At 33.1% G+C, this 17,065-nt stretch overlaps 1 protein-coding gene across 1 annotated transcript in view; it reads left to right on the forward strand.

Annotated features, from left to right (window-relative positions):
• The window catches only part of UPF2 (UPF2 regulator of nonsense mediated mRNA decay), a 90,350-nt gene that overhangs the window by 6,077 nt on the left and 67,208 nt on the right, over positions 1–17,065 (forward strand). The window contains exons 3-6 of the mRNA XM_043480684.1: positions 2,064–2,843; positions 12,254–12,414; positions 15,370–15,567; positions 16,037–16,186. Coding sequence (XP_043336619.1) covers positions 2,064–2,843; positions 12,254–12,414; positions 15,370–15,567; positions 16,037–16,186 — 1,289 coding nt within the window. The remainder of the gene's footprint in view (positions 1–2,063; positions 2,844–12,253; positions 12,415–15,369; positions 15,568–16,036; positions 16,187–17,065) is intronic.

A 17,065-nucleotide genomic window follows, 5' to 3' on the forward strand; every position in this document is an offset into this window, starting at 1 on the left:
AATAGTAGAGCAGCTGATTTTTGAACCTAGTAGTAAAGCATCTGTCTGCAATGCTGAAGACCTGGGTTCATCCCTGGGTGGGGAAGATCCCCTGGAGAAGGAAATGGTAACCCACTCCAGTACTCTTGCCTGGAAAATCCCATGGACGGAGGAGCCTGGTAGGCTCCATGGGGTCGCAAGGAGTCGGACACGACTGAGCAACTTTACCTTTACCTTACCTTAGGCTGACCTTAAAACCATTGTCTTTAAGTACAATTCCAAAATGCTTCCCTTTTTTATCTTTATCAAAATCTATTTGTAACCTTGTAAATCTGTGCAAGTGACATAATGAACTGGTGAAAAATGAGGTAGTCCTCTTAGGAAGACTACCAGGATGTAGCTGAAATGACAGTTGATGAATAGTGCGTGAAACCTAATCCAATAATGCATGGGCTCTTCCCTTCATATATGTAATTTAAAAGCTATTTGCAAATACGAATTTTTATGAATCTCTTGAACAGCTCAGTTACCTACTTACCAGAGTTCTTTAGTACCTCTTTTTTTAATGAGGAACTGGAGTCTTAGGTCTGAAAAGCAATAGCAATAGTTTTGGAATATTCAGAACTATGATTCTTGAGAGTTTCTTGCTTATTTTACTTAAAATAATTTGGAAGGATGTTGCATTTCACCATTAACTTTTCTCTCACCCTTCCGATAACAAAGAGCTTAAAAAAACAATAGTAACCAAAATGCCAACTTTTTATTTGGAAAAATTCAAGCATGTAAAAGATAGAATGGAATAAATTAGTACCCCTTCCCATCTACCCAGCATCTGCAATTACCCTTTTTTTTCCTTGAGTATTCTAAAGCATCACATTATTTCACCTGTAAATAAATAAATATGTAAGTATAAATATTTTCATTTTGTGTGTATATATATATACATTATATATCAAAGTATTTTTAATAAAGATGATATTTGAGTTATTGAATGCATGTAAGTAATGAGTTATACTCTCTTAACAAGTATTCTCACTGCTAGTCTTGTTTTTGTGTGGCTGGGAGGCCTCCAAGAGATTCATGTCCCTGTTTTCAGTGATAGATGTAACTCTTTGTTAGCATATTGTGGAAATATAGCATATATTTGTTAGCATATATATAGCTAATAATATAGCGATAATAGCATATCGCTATTAGTGGAAAAATTGTAGAATTATAGAGTAACTCAGGAATGGTTATCTTAGAAAGATGAAAATCTGTTTTATTAGAAATATATATTTTAAAGTTACATATTTTGGTGTCTCAGAAACCTCAGATTATCCCCATTCTCCCACTCCTGCCCAAGTTATTTTACTACTACTGCAGTTTAAACATGTCCCATCTTTTTAGTGGAAACATAAGTAGATTTGTTTTTAAATCTTCTCAGGATAAACTAAGTCTGCTAACCTTTTATTAAAGTGCTTTTATCCTATCGTTTTTCTGGTTCCTGAATGAGCTTTTAATTATACTTGAATTTTAAGGCCTAAACTTTTATTAAGAAAGGTACTTTTATTAAGAGAGGTTTATTTAATGCTGAAGTATGGAAAAATGGTACCTAACTCAAAGCATTTTAATGTATTCTTTTGTAATTTTGTTCTTTAATTATTTTTTTGTGGATTTTTTTCCCTGTTTCCCCAGTGCTTTTATTTGGTTTAGGTTTTATATTTTCCCAAACATATTACTTTGTTTTTTTGTATTAAGAATCCTGTGTTTTATCCATTTATTTTTTTCAGCTTTATTGAGTTACAGTTGACAAGTAAAAAGTTATATTCATTTAGCTTGCCAGTTGGCAGAATGATTTTTAATCTAGTTATTAAAAATGCTCCACTCTGCCACTTTTGGTGTTATCAGTAGAATGAGTTCTCATTATCTTGTCATTAATCAGATGTCTTTAAAGTGATGAAAGGGCCTTTTGCATCTTTTGTTCCTCTTGGATTCTGTTGCTTTTCTAATTACTTTTTCATTGGCTTTCACTCTTATGGGATTCACCAGTTATGCTTCAAAATATACAAGGTATCTTACTTACTTGTTTGTTTTTTATATAGAGAGAAAGAGGAATCCCTTCAGCTTCATCAGGAAGCTTGGGAACGACATCAGTTAAGGAAAGAACTTCGTAGCAAAAACCAAAATGCTCCAGACAACCGACCAGAGGAAAATTTCTTTAGCCGACTAGATTCGAGTTTGAAGAAAAATACCGCTTTTGTCAAGAAACTAAAAACTATTACGGAACAACAGAGAGACTCCTTGTCCCATGATTTTAATGGCCTAAATTTAAGCAAATACATTGCAGAGGCTGTAGCTTCTATTGTGGAAGCAAAGCTAAAAATATCCGACGTGAATTGTGCTGTGCATTTATGCTCGCTCTTTCACCAGCGCTACGCCGACTTTGCCCCATCACTTCTTCAAGTTTGGAAAAAACATTTTGAAGCCAGGAAAGAAGAGAAAACACCTAACATTACCAAGTTAAGAACTGATTTGCGTTTCATTGCAGAATTGACAATAGTTGGGATTTTCACTGACAAGGAAGGTCTTTCCTTAATCTATGAACAGCTGAAAAATATTATTAATGCTGATCGAGAATCCCATACTCATGTTTCTGTGGTGATTAGTTTTTGTCGACATTGTGGAGATGATATTGCTGGACTTGTACCAAGGAAAGTAAAGAGTGCTGCAGAGAAGTTTAACTTGAGTTTTCCTCCTAGTGAGATAATTAGTCCAGAGAAACAGCAACCTTTCCAGAATCTTTTAAAAGAATACTTTACGTCTTTGACCAAACATCTGAAAAGGGACCACAGGGAGCTACAGAATACTGAGAGACAAAACAGGTGATTTTTCAAATGTTTCTCAGAATTGAGAATTTATTTTGGAGCTCATACTTTAAAAAATGTAAAGTCTTCATGCCACTGAAAGAACTTGTGGAAAAGGGCTTATTGCAGGTGATTTCTTAACATTCCAGGAAAATTTCACAGGGTAATAATAGTCTAAGTACTCATGTTTAAATGTGAGTCTTTGATAGATTTTGTTTCTGATTTAAAAAAAAGAAATTGGGTAAGTATATGATGAGGTCTACATTGTGGATTTTTACTGTGATTTAAAAATCTCCTTAACGTTGAGGGATAAGTTTTCTTTTTCTATCACTTTAACTTATCTGCTATTATTTTTTTGTGTGTTTCACTGTTTCTTTTCTATAGCAGGTTTGCTTTTGTTTTGTATTTTAGTTTATTGACATCACCATTGATACTTGCTCTTTTCAAGAGAATAGGTCATACATTAGTGATATCTTAGATCAGAAGTTTGAAAAATAGTGTACCGAAGTAACTGTGAAAAAATTCTTTAAATGCAACTATGTAAAGTGCATTTACAGGAGTCTTTTCTCCTGGGGACATCCATTCAAAATTCTAAAGGAATAATGTTTTTGCCTGTGGTGAAGATCCCTAATTTAGGCCACCCTCGATTATAAGATACTGTAGACTACTGTGTATCATCTGCACCTAGAAGGCATCAAAAGGCTAGAAGTTGATGCAATTGGTGGATATTAGGTCAGTATGGAGGTGTGTATGTGGAGCAGGGCTGAAGGTGTGCAGAAAGGAGGCAACAAGCGGTAGCCTTTGGCTGAATACTTTGCACCTATTGTAAAGTTCCTGTGTGGGGAGAACATTTACTCTTTTAAACCTGTAGTTGGGGAGGACTGGTTTACGTAGTTACCTCTAGAAGGTGCTTAACTTAGCCACAAAAGACTGCAATAGTGTATGCCAGTTGTTCACTTAGGTAAGGGATAAGATAGGAGCAGAGGCTATATGGATAAATCTGTGGTGGCTGAAGCTCACTCAGAGGTGAGAATTTAAGATGGCAGTGGTGTTCCTTAATGTTTCTTTAAAAAAAAGTCCTCATTTTGTGCTCTTGAATATCAAGGACTGTTTTAAACTTTGAAGAGGCAACTTCAGAATGTACTTCTGTAGTCAGTAATGGGTTAAAAAAGAAAGTAGTGTGTCTCTATTAATAATTTTCACATATATTAGCCTTCTTAGTTATGATTTACATAGTCATTTGTATAGTCTTTTTCCTTTTCCTATATGTTTTATCTAATACGTCACAGCTTATTTTGAAAGTATGCTTTTTTTTTTTTGGCAACTTTCTAAGTTTTTTTTTTTAGTTAAACTTTTTATTTTGTGTTGGAGTATAGCTGATTAACTGTGTTTTGATAGTTTCAGGTGGACAGCAAAGAGACTCAGCCATAGTATACATGTATCCTTTCTACATTTTCTGTTTTTGATTGGCCTCACAGAAGCTTTTAGGGTCTTAGAGTCTATAATGATTTAATCTAGTCATCCTTCCAATGCAAAATGCAATCCATTTAATAGATTATCTGACATAAATTATTCTGAAAACTTCTTGAACTTAGTGCTCTGAGCCATTTCACTATTGGACACACCTATTCCTAGCCTGTTTGCTGGGAATTTAAGCTGAAATTTAACTCTCCATATAATGGTTCCCTTTGATTTACTTGTTTTTTTCTGGTACAGACAGAATAAAGCTACTCTGAGTGGGGTTCCATGAACTGTTTACCTGTTCCCAGTGAATTAAGTAGAGAAACTGAGACAATACATTTAGACATTTTGATAGCAATTTTTCATTGCCATGATATTGTCATTATATTTTATAGCTGTGCAGTGACTGGAAAGAAAATTATTCCTTTACGACAGATAGTTTGAGAAGCATTGGCATGGGACATGTCTCTTCTTTTACACCATGATGTCTCAGAATATTTGCAGACTGCCAAGGTGTTTCCCTTCGATCTTCTCCAGGCTCAGTATGTCTGGTTCCCTCAGTTTACTGCCTGATTTTCAGACACTTTGGATGTTTGTTTTTGATGCCTTCTTTTCTGCCTGTGGCCTACAGTTTTTATAGCTGCAGTCTTTTGACTTTTTGTTATACCTAAAGACAAATTTTTCAAATGGCATGCTGCCAAGCCAGTTCTTCACTTTGAACTAGAGACATAATTTTTTATTCCTGATACAGACTTAATTCTTAAACTTTAGGTACTTTTGGCATATTATGTTAGCCTAATGATAATTGATGGTGATAATTGATATAAATATATATATATTTTTTTCCATGCCACATGGCTTCTGTCATCTTAGTTCTAGGACCAGGGATTGAAATGGTGGCCCACGGCATTGAGTGCCCAAAGCACTGAGTCCTAACCACTGGCCTGCCAGGGAAATCTCAGTGATGTATATATTATTAATTATACTTATCCACTGTTCACATTTAGATTAGATTTCACATTTAGATTAGATAGGCAGACCTGTTTTTGTTCATGATTAAAGTCACAGAAGAAAATTTTGAATCAGGATACAGTGTTGAGACCACAGCTTTGTGGCCTTTTCCTAGAAACTTAGCTCGTGTTAATACAGAGCTGTTGACCTATGGTTGGTTATTAGAGGAGGCTATTTACTAAATGTAAATTGACCTTAGCCTGGGAGCAGTTATTTTATCACAGGAACTGTCTAATTATATGTAATTATTTGGAGGATGTGAGAATCTTAATCACAGTGTAGAAAACAATTGGCATACAGCTTAGTAAGTCACTCATGCCTTAGGATAGCTTCAATTTGAAGAGCCTTTGTAAGTGAGGATTTAAGTGCCTCACTGAGCAAAGACAGGAGGAATTGGATTAATGCAGAGTCCCTACTTGGCCTAATGTTAGTCTCCTTACTTCTAAGAGGGTATTTTACAATTAAAATGGCCAGTTTCCAGAAGTTTCTTTCTGCCAATCATTATCCAGTAGATGTTTTGAAGTTTTTCTCTATCATAGGAATAGATCACAGATGGTTGTTTTTCTCAGTCAGGTTTCTCTTAGGCATGATAATGCTAGAAATCTAGGTGCCAAGCTAGTGAGTATTTAAGACTCATGTAGTTAAACTACCTTAAGCCTTTATCCACTGTCTTTAATGATGGTTTTTAAAAACATGAAATACCCTGTGTTTTCAATCTATGAATTGTAAATGCTCTTGATCATTCTGGTTAATTTGGGAGATGGCATGGTGCTTAGGGATTGTGAAGTGTTAGTCTGTACTCATTGAAGTCTATACTTAAAAATTTATTTAACCAATTAAAAGAAAAGTAATAAAACCTCTCGTGTTTTCTTAAAAACACTATAATGGATGAATGAAGGCATGACTGAATGAGACCTGTTGAGTCTCAGCTGTTCCTTTCTGCTGTTAGCTATGCTGATATGTATTAGTTACAAGCCCCTGAGGATTTACGGTTGTTAGCCAGCAATAAAATTCATCCTAGGGTTGGGTGAATTCTAATAAATGTGAATTTATAAGCTTTTTGTACTTGCTAAGTACAAAAATCTTATTTTTAAATGCATTTTGGTTAAGTAATTGATCTGAAGAGTTAAAATTAATATTTGCACATTTAAAATATCATCTAGTAGTATTTTCCAGTCTAGGATTAATAGTTTTACCTCTTGCCAAGTGTTATTTTTTATTATTTTCAGTGCTGTTACTTTATACTCGAAACGCTTTGTACTTTGAGATTTTATTCTCATTGAGGTAGTATAACCTAGTATTTTTTTGGCATTTAATAAAAATTGGTTGAATAAATGATTTAATTTTATTAGATATAACTTAATTATGTAACAGTTAATTTTTTGCAGTATAGTGAAATCATGAATTTAGATACTAAGAATACTTGCTTCAATAATTCTGAATTGTCTTAATTTCTTTTTTTTCTCCTTTATTGGTGGGAGTGGGGGCACATTTTCTTTTCAGTACTGGTGAATTATGACCTTCATGATGGCATGCTCAGTTCAACAGCAGTAAATGATTTGATTTAAAGTTTTGGAAGGAAAAAAATGTAGGTAGAATGTAGACTTTTCCCTTGTTAATGTAACCAGAGAGGTTTCTTTTATTAATGCAAATTCATGAGGCATTACTTTAACAGTGTTGAAACCTGAAAACACATTCACCTGACATTCAGTAGTATTGCTTTTACCTTTCATATTCTTTCCGGTTAAGTTGTACCTTGCCTTTACAGGAAGATTGTTTATTAAATGCAGTCCACGGGGTCGCAAAGAGTCGGACATGACTTAGCGAATGAACAGCAAGTATTAAGCACTATTAAAATGTTATGTATCACTGTACTTTATATTTACAGAGACTAGCAATTTTATAAGTGTTTCAAAATTGTTACCTCCTAGATATTTTCTAATCGAGTCAGTGATGTTGATATAATTCATTAATCACTGGGTACAGTTATGCTTAATTGTTGCTCTGTGTTCTTCATATAAGATTGTACAGCATTCATAACCAACTTCAAAATTGATATCTCCTTCTAGATATTTTCTAATTCTGAGTCAATGACTTTGATATTAGTTGATTAATAAATCTCTGGGGACAGTTATGCTTAACTATTGCTCTACTCTCTTCATATAAGATTGTTCAGCATTCATAACCAAATTCTAAAATGAAACCAGAAGAAAATTCAAGTTCTCATGAGAGTTTGATAGAACAGTAAAGATGAAAAGTGAAACCTAGTAGTTTTTCATGGGTCTGCTTCATGGTTATTTTTTCAAGATTTGGCCATGTGTTCTATGTTATTTTACATGAGTGGTTAAGGACAAAGCTAAAATAGATTTTCTGTATTCAAGTTTTTTTTTTTTTAATTTGGCTGAAAGAAGATTAAAATAATACTTAAAATTTTAAGTTCTTGCCTTTGCTACAGTGGACTCTGGCTTTTTTTTTTCCCTCATGAAAATACTGTTTTACTTTGATATAGTGCATCAGGTGTATGATCTCATTTGATCCTCACAGTACCCTTGAAAGAAATACCTGTATTTTGAAGGTGATAGATGAGATTTAGTTATTAAAGACCTTGCCCAATATGACTTTGATAGCAAATGACAGAATCAGTTTCTTTCTTATCTCTTCATTCTTTATTTTTCACATCCTCCATAGTATTCAGCTTCATCTGCATTTTGTTTAAGGTGTCTAATAAACCCATTAGCTACTCAGAATTTATAAGTCAAATCCAAATAAAAGAAGGACCCAAAAGAGAATATAAAACCAGCACCTTGGTTTGGGACAACTTGCCTTTGATATATGCATTTGAGAGACATCCTAATTCAATATATGGTACCAAGTGGATAATTTGAGAGGCAGTGTAATCCAGGAGTTAAGAGAATGAACTTTGGAACCAGACTGCTTGGGTTCAAGTTTTAGATTTGTCACTTACTCTGTAACTTTGGGCAGGTTACCTCACATCTCTGTGCTTTGGTTTTTTTCTTCTGTAAAATGGGATGACAGTAGCACCATATCTCTGAGGTACGTGTGAATGATGCATATGTGAATGCATATGTGTAAAGGCATTTAATAACAGTATCTGGCACATTGTAAGTATCAATAAATGTTGCCTGCTCAATTCTTCAGAAAGTTTTTCGAATGAGAATTTCTTTTTGTGCCAAAATGATTCCCAAAATGTGTATGTTAAACTTTTTAAACTTTCATAGCTTATTTTTAAAAATTCATTTTTTAAAAGCAATATAAAGCAACAGAATAAACACTGTACAAAATAAAAGAAGTAGCATGAAGGCCAGGCAATAATAAAAATTTTTAAAATGGAAAAAAATGAATGTCTCAATATAAGAATTTTTTGAGGAATATGTGGCTTTCCTTATGAGATATATTGCTTGATTCCAGAATGGACTATTTGAGATAGTCAGATTTACAATATTAAATTAATGTTAAATATAATATAAAAAACACTCCAGAAATCAAGGACTGATGTATCTTAGAGGTGCTCCCAGATAGTGATATCTCATATTTTAGGTGCAAGACATCTACTTTCTTTTTTTTTTTTTACAGTGAATAAGACTTTGAATTAATTTTGTTTTCATTGCTTGCTTTTCATATCTTTAAAATAGTACCAGTTCCTCCCTATCATGCAGTGAAACCAGGAGAGGGAATGAACTTGTTTATAATATATTTAACAGTTGTACTTGGTTATCTCCAGTTATGACAAGGATTGGCAAACTGGCTTTCAGGCCAGATTAGTAATTACATGATGTTCAAATTTCAGTGTCCATAAATAAAGTTTTATTGGAACATAGTCACACTCATTTGTTTACATATTGTCTGTGCTGCTTTTGTGCTATGCCATCAGACTTGAGTAATTGCAGCAAAGACCATATGGTCTGCAAAGCTTAAAATTATTATTTGTCCCTTTGCAGAAAGTTTGCTGACCTCTGATTTATGACAGCCTCAAAAGAATGGTTTCAGTGCAACTTTCTGTAATAGATGTGCTTCTGAAGAGATCATAATTAAAATGATACATTATGAACCATATTTTCAGCTTGATTTTGCTTAGTGTTATATTCCCATGGAATTTGAATTCACATAAGAAATTTTGGTGAGATTTACACTGATATACAGAAAATGTACTCTGGTCAGATGTGCTGTGTATGTGTAGTTCCCTCATACAGGCCTTCTAAAATTTAATCAAACTGAAAAAATTTCCTGTGGACTTCATAAACTTATAAGAACTGACTTATATAGTGCATTCATTAGAAATTGTTTCATTTAAATTTCTTTAGAACTTCTAAATGACTAGGGATTTTGAATTTTCAGGCACCTGCGATGGCTTCTTTCTCTGCTTGAAGTTTGTAGTCTTACTACATGCTGTGGAATTAGATATTAAGGAAATATATTTTAAATAAATGGTCAAGGAAAATACATATGACACTGTATGTTTTGTATATAATGGATCTCTTCTAATGCCTTTTCATTGTTGTCCTATACTGCTTTCTGACTGTAGAGTGTAAGGTTCTATTAGAAAATCAACCAAAATCTAAGCCCCCCTGCCCTCTAGGACTGTTCTTATTAGACAGTAACCTAAACATGTATGAATTAAGTAGTTAAGTAAATTAGTATTATTAAAAGTTTAATCATGGAATTGAGGTTTTGAGGAGAGCGAGGAGTATCTCCGGAGCTTCAGAGTTTTAACTGGTTGCAGGAGGACTGACTGGAAGAGAATCCCTCTGCCAATGCAGGAGACGCAAGAGATGTGGGTTCCATCCCTGGCTCGGGAAGACCCCCTGGAGAAGGAAATGGCAACCCACTTCAGTATTCTTGCCTGGAGAATTCTGTGGACAGAGGAGCCGGGCAGGCTACAGTCCTTGGAGCTGCAAAGAGACGTGACTGTGTGCCTGCGCGCGCATGAGGACTGGATAGGAGCTGAATGCACACATAGGGACCCCTCATAGAATTCAGTCATTTGACTGGATGCAAAGTCCAGGCCAAAGTTTCAAAGTGAGGTTGATACGGAAAAAAGTGTTCACTTTCTGTTTTGATAAAATAGACACCGTCTTGCTACAGCTTGTATGTCATAAATCTTTAGTGAATATTGTATAACCTAAACTGGATGTGTTTTCTTCAAATGACCAGAATGCCAAATTATTAGAGAAGTAAAGTTCCATGTTATGGTATTTTGAGATATTTTTCAATTTTGTTTTAAGCACCGAAATAATTTTGAGTCTTAGTTGTCATTAGAGGTTTTGAAATTCCTTGGAACTTGTATCCCTTTTAACATAATTTGCTTCTGAATAAACTTTAAAAATTTTTATTAATATTTCTCCTAATTGTAGAACATTCTAGAGTAGCCTGCTTTTGAGTATAATTTATTCAAATCATTTATTTAATTTTAATGGCTTTTTTAACTTGAAAAATGATGTGACTTCTAACTAAAAGTTCTACCAAGCTCATTTGAAGTAATGTCAGTCATTTTTCATGGCTTGAATATTTTTAAATACTTGAGTTTTTGTTTTAATTTAAAAAAATTCATTCATAAAGCTTAATGAAAGGAAAGTTAGTTTGAAATAAATATTTGAAGAGAGAAATTGTTCTTTAATGACAGTGTTATTAGAGGAATACTGTTTGGCCTGGATTATTATGGTTAAACTGTCTTGGCATTTTACTAATTTGTTTGTAAAATGATATTGTCTAATGTGTATTTAAATCATAAGAAAATAAGTGAAAAATTCTCAGTTTAGATCCTACTAGGCCAGATGTTGGGGAAAAAAGGATTGGATTTAATGAATTGTAGTTGTTCTTTGTATTGATCTATCTAGTGTTTGTAAATGGGACCTGATATTCCTAAAAATAGAAAATGTTAATATTTTAAATATTGTAGCATTGAAACAGAAGTTCCTGTTGATAAGAATGGGGGAAGATGGGGAAGTTTAGAAACGTTCCAAATAAGCAGAGATAATTAAGTGTAGGCAAGGATTTTTTCTTCATGAAAACTTAATTTTATATAACTTTTAAGAAAAGGACAACACAAAAAAAACCGATCTAACTTATTTTCTTCTCTGTTCAGAAGAAAACTCAAGGAATAAAAATACTTTTATATATTACTTTTGAAAATGACTCAGTTTACAATTTATAATTGACTTTTTGAAATCCGTATTGTATTTGCATTAAGGTTTATAAATTTCATGTTTTACACTACTACATATTTAGTTGTAGAAAAATTGAGTCCAATTATAGACATTTCAACCATCTAAGCTAATATAGTAAAATTTTTACTTGACTGTACAATTGAAAATTTTCATTACTTTTACATTTCTGTTAATAACTGGGGGGTGGCTTATTAATGAACTGTTGCAGAGTAGAAGAATACTTGTGTCCTCTGCTCCTCAGAGTGGCCTGTCCTTGATTAAGTGGGTTGCTCCCGTGATATTTGTTAAATGACTAAATAAAAGTGCTTGCATAGTAGATTGAGAATTCACTGTAGGGAAGATGCAGTCTATTTCAAGATAATCTTGAATCAAATCATTGTGAAAGTTTAAAGGTACTGAGTCTCTAACCTGTTTTTGAAAACCAACTTGTGTATCTGGGGTATATGACTGTAACAAAATACTAAAAATTGATTAGTGGTATACTGTTAAATTCTGTATTTCTCCAGGCATACTTGTTAATCACACTTCATATTTTCTGAAGAACCAATGTTAAATTTTAATTGCTTACAAAATGTGTTTGTTTAGGTGAATTTGATGATGTAAGTTTTGATTTTCAGATACATCTTAAGTATTAAACATAGGTTATTAAAGAAGGTTGTGCTAATAAGCTTGTTTGAAAATTTCAGATTTTACGGAACATTCCCAGTATAATAATAGATGATCACATCTGTTTTGATAAGATTGTCAGATTATTTCATCATTTGTTTATAGGCGTATTCTACATTCTAAAGGGGAGTTAAGTGAAGATAGACATAAACAGTATGAAGAATTTGCTATGTCTTATCAAAAGCTATTGGCAAATTCTCAATCTTTAGCAGACCTTTTGGATGAAAATATGCCAGATCTTCCTCAAGATAAACCAACACCAGAAGGTAAGATATCCTTAAAAATAAACACTGTGATTTTTTTTTTTAGTAAGCATTAATCACTTCTATCTCTCTAGTCTTCTCAGATGTGTATTATTGAAATTGGATGTTTTGAAATGCCTTTAAAATTTTTTTAATGAAGTAGTATTAAGACCTAATAAAAACCTTGGAAAGCTACTTAAAATGCTTCTCTGAATGGAAAAGTCTTTGTGCTTAGAGCAGTGAAGCCTAACTCATAATGATATGATGGGTTTCTTTAGGTTCTTTTGTAATAGATATCCTTAGATTGTATCTAACAGGGCCTGTCTTAAACCGTATTTGGGACTATATAAAGATTCACGATATTTCTCAGGTAATAAGGTGGATTGGACCTTTGGGATACTAATATTTCTATGTTTATTTTTATTTTTAATTTAGTTGTTTTGAATGGTGTATTATACATTGTTACTTAGAACTAAAGCCTACCTTGCAGTTTTATAAGATAAACTTACCATTTTGTAAAATGAGTTATTTCTCATATTATTGCAAAGGTTTTAAACTTCCTTTTTGGTAGGGCTCCTAATACATTGCTTTAATATATTATACCAACTACTTGAGAAGTAAGTTGATAAATGTTAATACATTATTAATTTTAAAACTATCTGAAAATCCTGTTTACTTAAAAATCTTAAGAGTGAAGTATTTGTAAAGTATCCCTTTATAATACAGGAAGGTATTTTGTATTTTACATCCTCAATAAGAAAATATCCATTGTATACTGTGAAAACATTTATAGTCTTTCCTTGGTATCTTCAGGGAGCTGGTTCCAGGACCTCTGAGGATGCTCAAGTCCCTCATAAAATGGCTTAGGATTTGCATGTAACCTGCACACATCTTCCCATATACATTAAATCATCTGTAGATTACTTATAATACCTACTACAGTATAAATGTAAATGCTATGCAACAAAATTAACAAAATTCTGCCATCATTTTTAAAAGATATTTTCACTTGGTACAGAATTTTAGGGTGAGATTTTTTTTTTTCTTTCAGTATTTAAAGATGTTGTTCCACTGTCTTCTATCTTTCATTGTTTGAAGTGAGAAAGCTGCTATCATTCGTGTCTTTGTTCTTTTTAAAATAATGTGTATTTTTTTCTGATTGTTTTAAAATATCATTATCACTGATTTTAAAGAACTTAATTATGATACTGGCTTGGTGTGGTTTACTTCATGTTTCTTGTGCTTGGGGTTTGTTGGGCTTCTTGAATCTGGGTTTATAATTATCAAATTTCTCAAATCTTGACCTTATTTCTTCAAATATGTATTCTATTCCTGTCTCCCCTTCTATGGGAATTCAAATACCACTATGTTTGAAGTTGTCTTCTCTGTGCTTTAGTATTTTTTTTCTGCCCTGTTTAGTATTGGTTAGTTTCTATTGCTGTGTCTTCCAAATCACTCTTTTTTCCTTTTATGGTATATGATACTCTCATGTAGAGATGTAGAAGCTAGTTATGTTTTCCATGGTCTCCGGTATGCTTAGTGTATCTTCTAGCTTATTGAGAATGTGAGATATAGTTGTAATAACTGTTTTAATGTCCTTGTCTTAGTTATATCATTTATATCACTTCTACATTTATTTAATTGATTGATTGATTGATCTCTATACCTTTGGTAATTTTTCTACTTTGGTGATATCAATCTTTTAAACATAATCTAATGGGTCAAAGTAATAAATGCTTGTTTTATTTAGCATTATCCTGATTAGTACTGAGGTTAGGATCTTTTCATATACTCTTTGACTTATCTGTTCAGAGGCTTTATCCATTTTTTTCTATTGAGATTTGGACTTTATTTGCAGAAGCTCTTTATATTATGGATATTAACTCCTTTGTATAAATATTGCCAGTATTGTCTTCTGGTTTGTCCTTTGCTTTTTTTTTTTTTTTTGCCACACAGCATAGCTTATGGAATCTTAGTTCCCTAACCAGGGGTTGAACCTGAGCCCTTGGCAGTGAAAGCTCAGAGTCCTGACTGCTGGATCGCCAGGAAATTCCCTGCTCTTCTTTATGTTTTTGTTAAAAAGAAATTAAATTTATCACTCTTTTCTCTTATATTGGTTCAGTGTCCTGTGTTTAAATATGTTTTTTTGTAAGGCATGTAAGTAATGAGTTAGAGAGCCAGTACTTTATTGTTTTTGTCCTGTTCTTCCTAAATGACTTTTAATGAATAATCTAATTTTTCTCAGGGTTAATTTTAATCTGCATGATCATTTTCTTATAATTCTAGTTTGGAGAGAAGTACAGTGAGAATAGATAAAATCATGAATGGTCTTGTGATCATGAAGTAGGAAATTGCTTTTAATGTTCTGAGTTTTAAGCATCTATAGTTGTATGCAAATGTAGACTGTGTGTGTGTGTACAAACACATGGTTTTCCACTCCCTACTGAAATATGTATATATGTCTTCATCATTCCTTCCCTTCGTTTCTAGTTATTTATCAGTTGACCATTATGGCAATCTGTTTTATACCAAGTGTAATACCTAAAGGAGGGATGCTTCTTAAGGGTTTATGGTAAGATAAACCATAAACTTGCGAACATAATTGAGATAAAATCATACAGAGTGTTGGGAGTAGTAAAGATGCTTCACGGCGGAGGTGGGACTTCAAGCTAAATGTTTAGGAATTGCCAGGCTTATGTATTTCTTACGTTGGTTTTAAGCTTTGTGAAGATGGGCCTAATATATCAAATAGATACTTAATCTCATATCATTTGCTTAAAACTTCAAGAGAAAAGCATGTTTATCCTGTACTTTTCTTTGATCTGTTCTGGTTTAGAGCTTTACTTAAAACAGAATTCAATTTTCTGGTAAAGATGGTTACATGCATAATCAAGAGTGCTTGTTGACTGAAGAAGTATCTGTTAATTGAAACATTGAAGATTCGTTGGTTTTAATTCCCTGTGATTTATTTTACTGTAGAGCATGGGCCTGGAATTGATATATTTACACCTGGTAAACCTGGAGAATATGACTTAGAAGGTGGTATATGGGAAGATGAAGATGCTCGGAATTTTTACGAGAACCTCATTGATTTGAAAGCTTTTGTTCCAGCCATCTTGTTTAAAGATAATGAAAAAAGTTGTCAGAATAAAGAGTCCAGCAAAGATGATTCCAAAGGTAAATGCTAGAGGACAAATTTTTATATTAAAGTGCTATAAATTTTAGTTTCAAAATAATATTTGTAAAAAAAATTTTTTTACTTACTAGTTTTGTTATATGAACATTAAGTCACTAGATTAAATGAATGACGGAATAATATGGGCATCTTAATTAATTTGAGTCCACTTTATCTAATCAGATTTATTTTCTCCTCAACATTACCACAAATCCTTATGGCCTGTATGTCTCCATTCATCAGTCCATCCATCCATTCATTTCTTCACTGAACAGATGGCATACACAAAGAAATTATGGTTTTTGTCCTCCATGAGCATAATGTATTTTTAAGAATTTAAACATCAAATTTGCCAGATATAAATGTAGATTCTAAGAAAAATGTTGCAGATTTTGTGAATATTTAATTTTTTGCAGCAGGATTTCAATATGACTTTTAATTCAGAGATACTGATTCTTTGATTTCAAACAGAGACAAAGGAACCTAAGGATAATAAAGAGGTATCAAGTCCTGATGATTTGGAGCTTGAGTTGGAGAACCTGGAAATTAATGATGACACATTGGAGCTAGAGGGTGGAGATGAAGCTGAAGATCTTACAAAGAAACTTCTTGATGAGCAAGGTAAACACTTTTGCCCAAAATTTTAATTTTTGATGTTTTTTAAAAAAATGTAATGTTTTATTTATTTTTTGGCTATGCCATGCCACTTGTGGGATGTTAGTTCCCTGACCAGGGATTGAACTCAGGCCCTAGGCAATGAGAATGCAGAGTCCTAACCAATGAATTGCCAGGGAATTCCTAACTTTTGTTTAGTGTTTATACACAAAGCTCTTGCCTGTGAATATGGGTCTTTACTCTAATTCCTTGTTCTCCTGTTGTTTCTAGGCCCTCACTTTTTTGGAATTTGATTTAGAACAGAAACACTACATGTCCCATATTATGTGACTACAAACTTTAGTGATAATCTAAATCTTAATATTTTTTGCACTTCCGTACTTTTAGCATTGTCCTTAATGTATTTTATTTCTGATATAATCTTTACAATCTTAACATAAATGCATTTGAAAGTTGAGAGATATAAAGACAATTGGTATATCAGTTCATCTGTCACTTTTATCCATCTTTACTATTGAGTAATGTTTTGTATTTAGTAATAAAAATATCAGTTAATTATTTCCTGAATACTTCTGTCAAGTTTCTTTATTAGTTAGGATTCTTTATTAGGAGAATGCCTTTGTCAGGGTTGCCTTTCTCTGTGGGCTTCATTGTTTCCTACTGCAGATTCATTCTCTAGCTCTCCACGTCATGAAGGGAGGGAGGCATGGCTGGAGGGTGCCATCGGCTCAGACCAGCTAGTGACATCTGAGAAAAAGAAGGATTCTCTCCCACTGTCTGTATATAAATATCTTGGAAGGAGTTGGCTAGTCCTGCGTCATGCTTGCCTGTGGCGAGAGGAGTAATGGTATCTGTGCTTGGGCAGCACCCTTTCCCAGCAGAATC

The sequence above is a fragment of the Cervus canadensis genome, chromosome 10 (assembly GCF_019320065.1).
Source record: "Cervus canadensis isolate Bull #8, Minnesota chromosome 10, ASM1932006v1, whole genome shotgun sequence".
Lineage (NCBI taxonomy): Eukaryota > Metazoa > Chordata > Mammalia > Artiodactyla > Cervidae > Cervus > Cervus canadensis.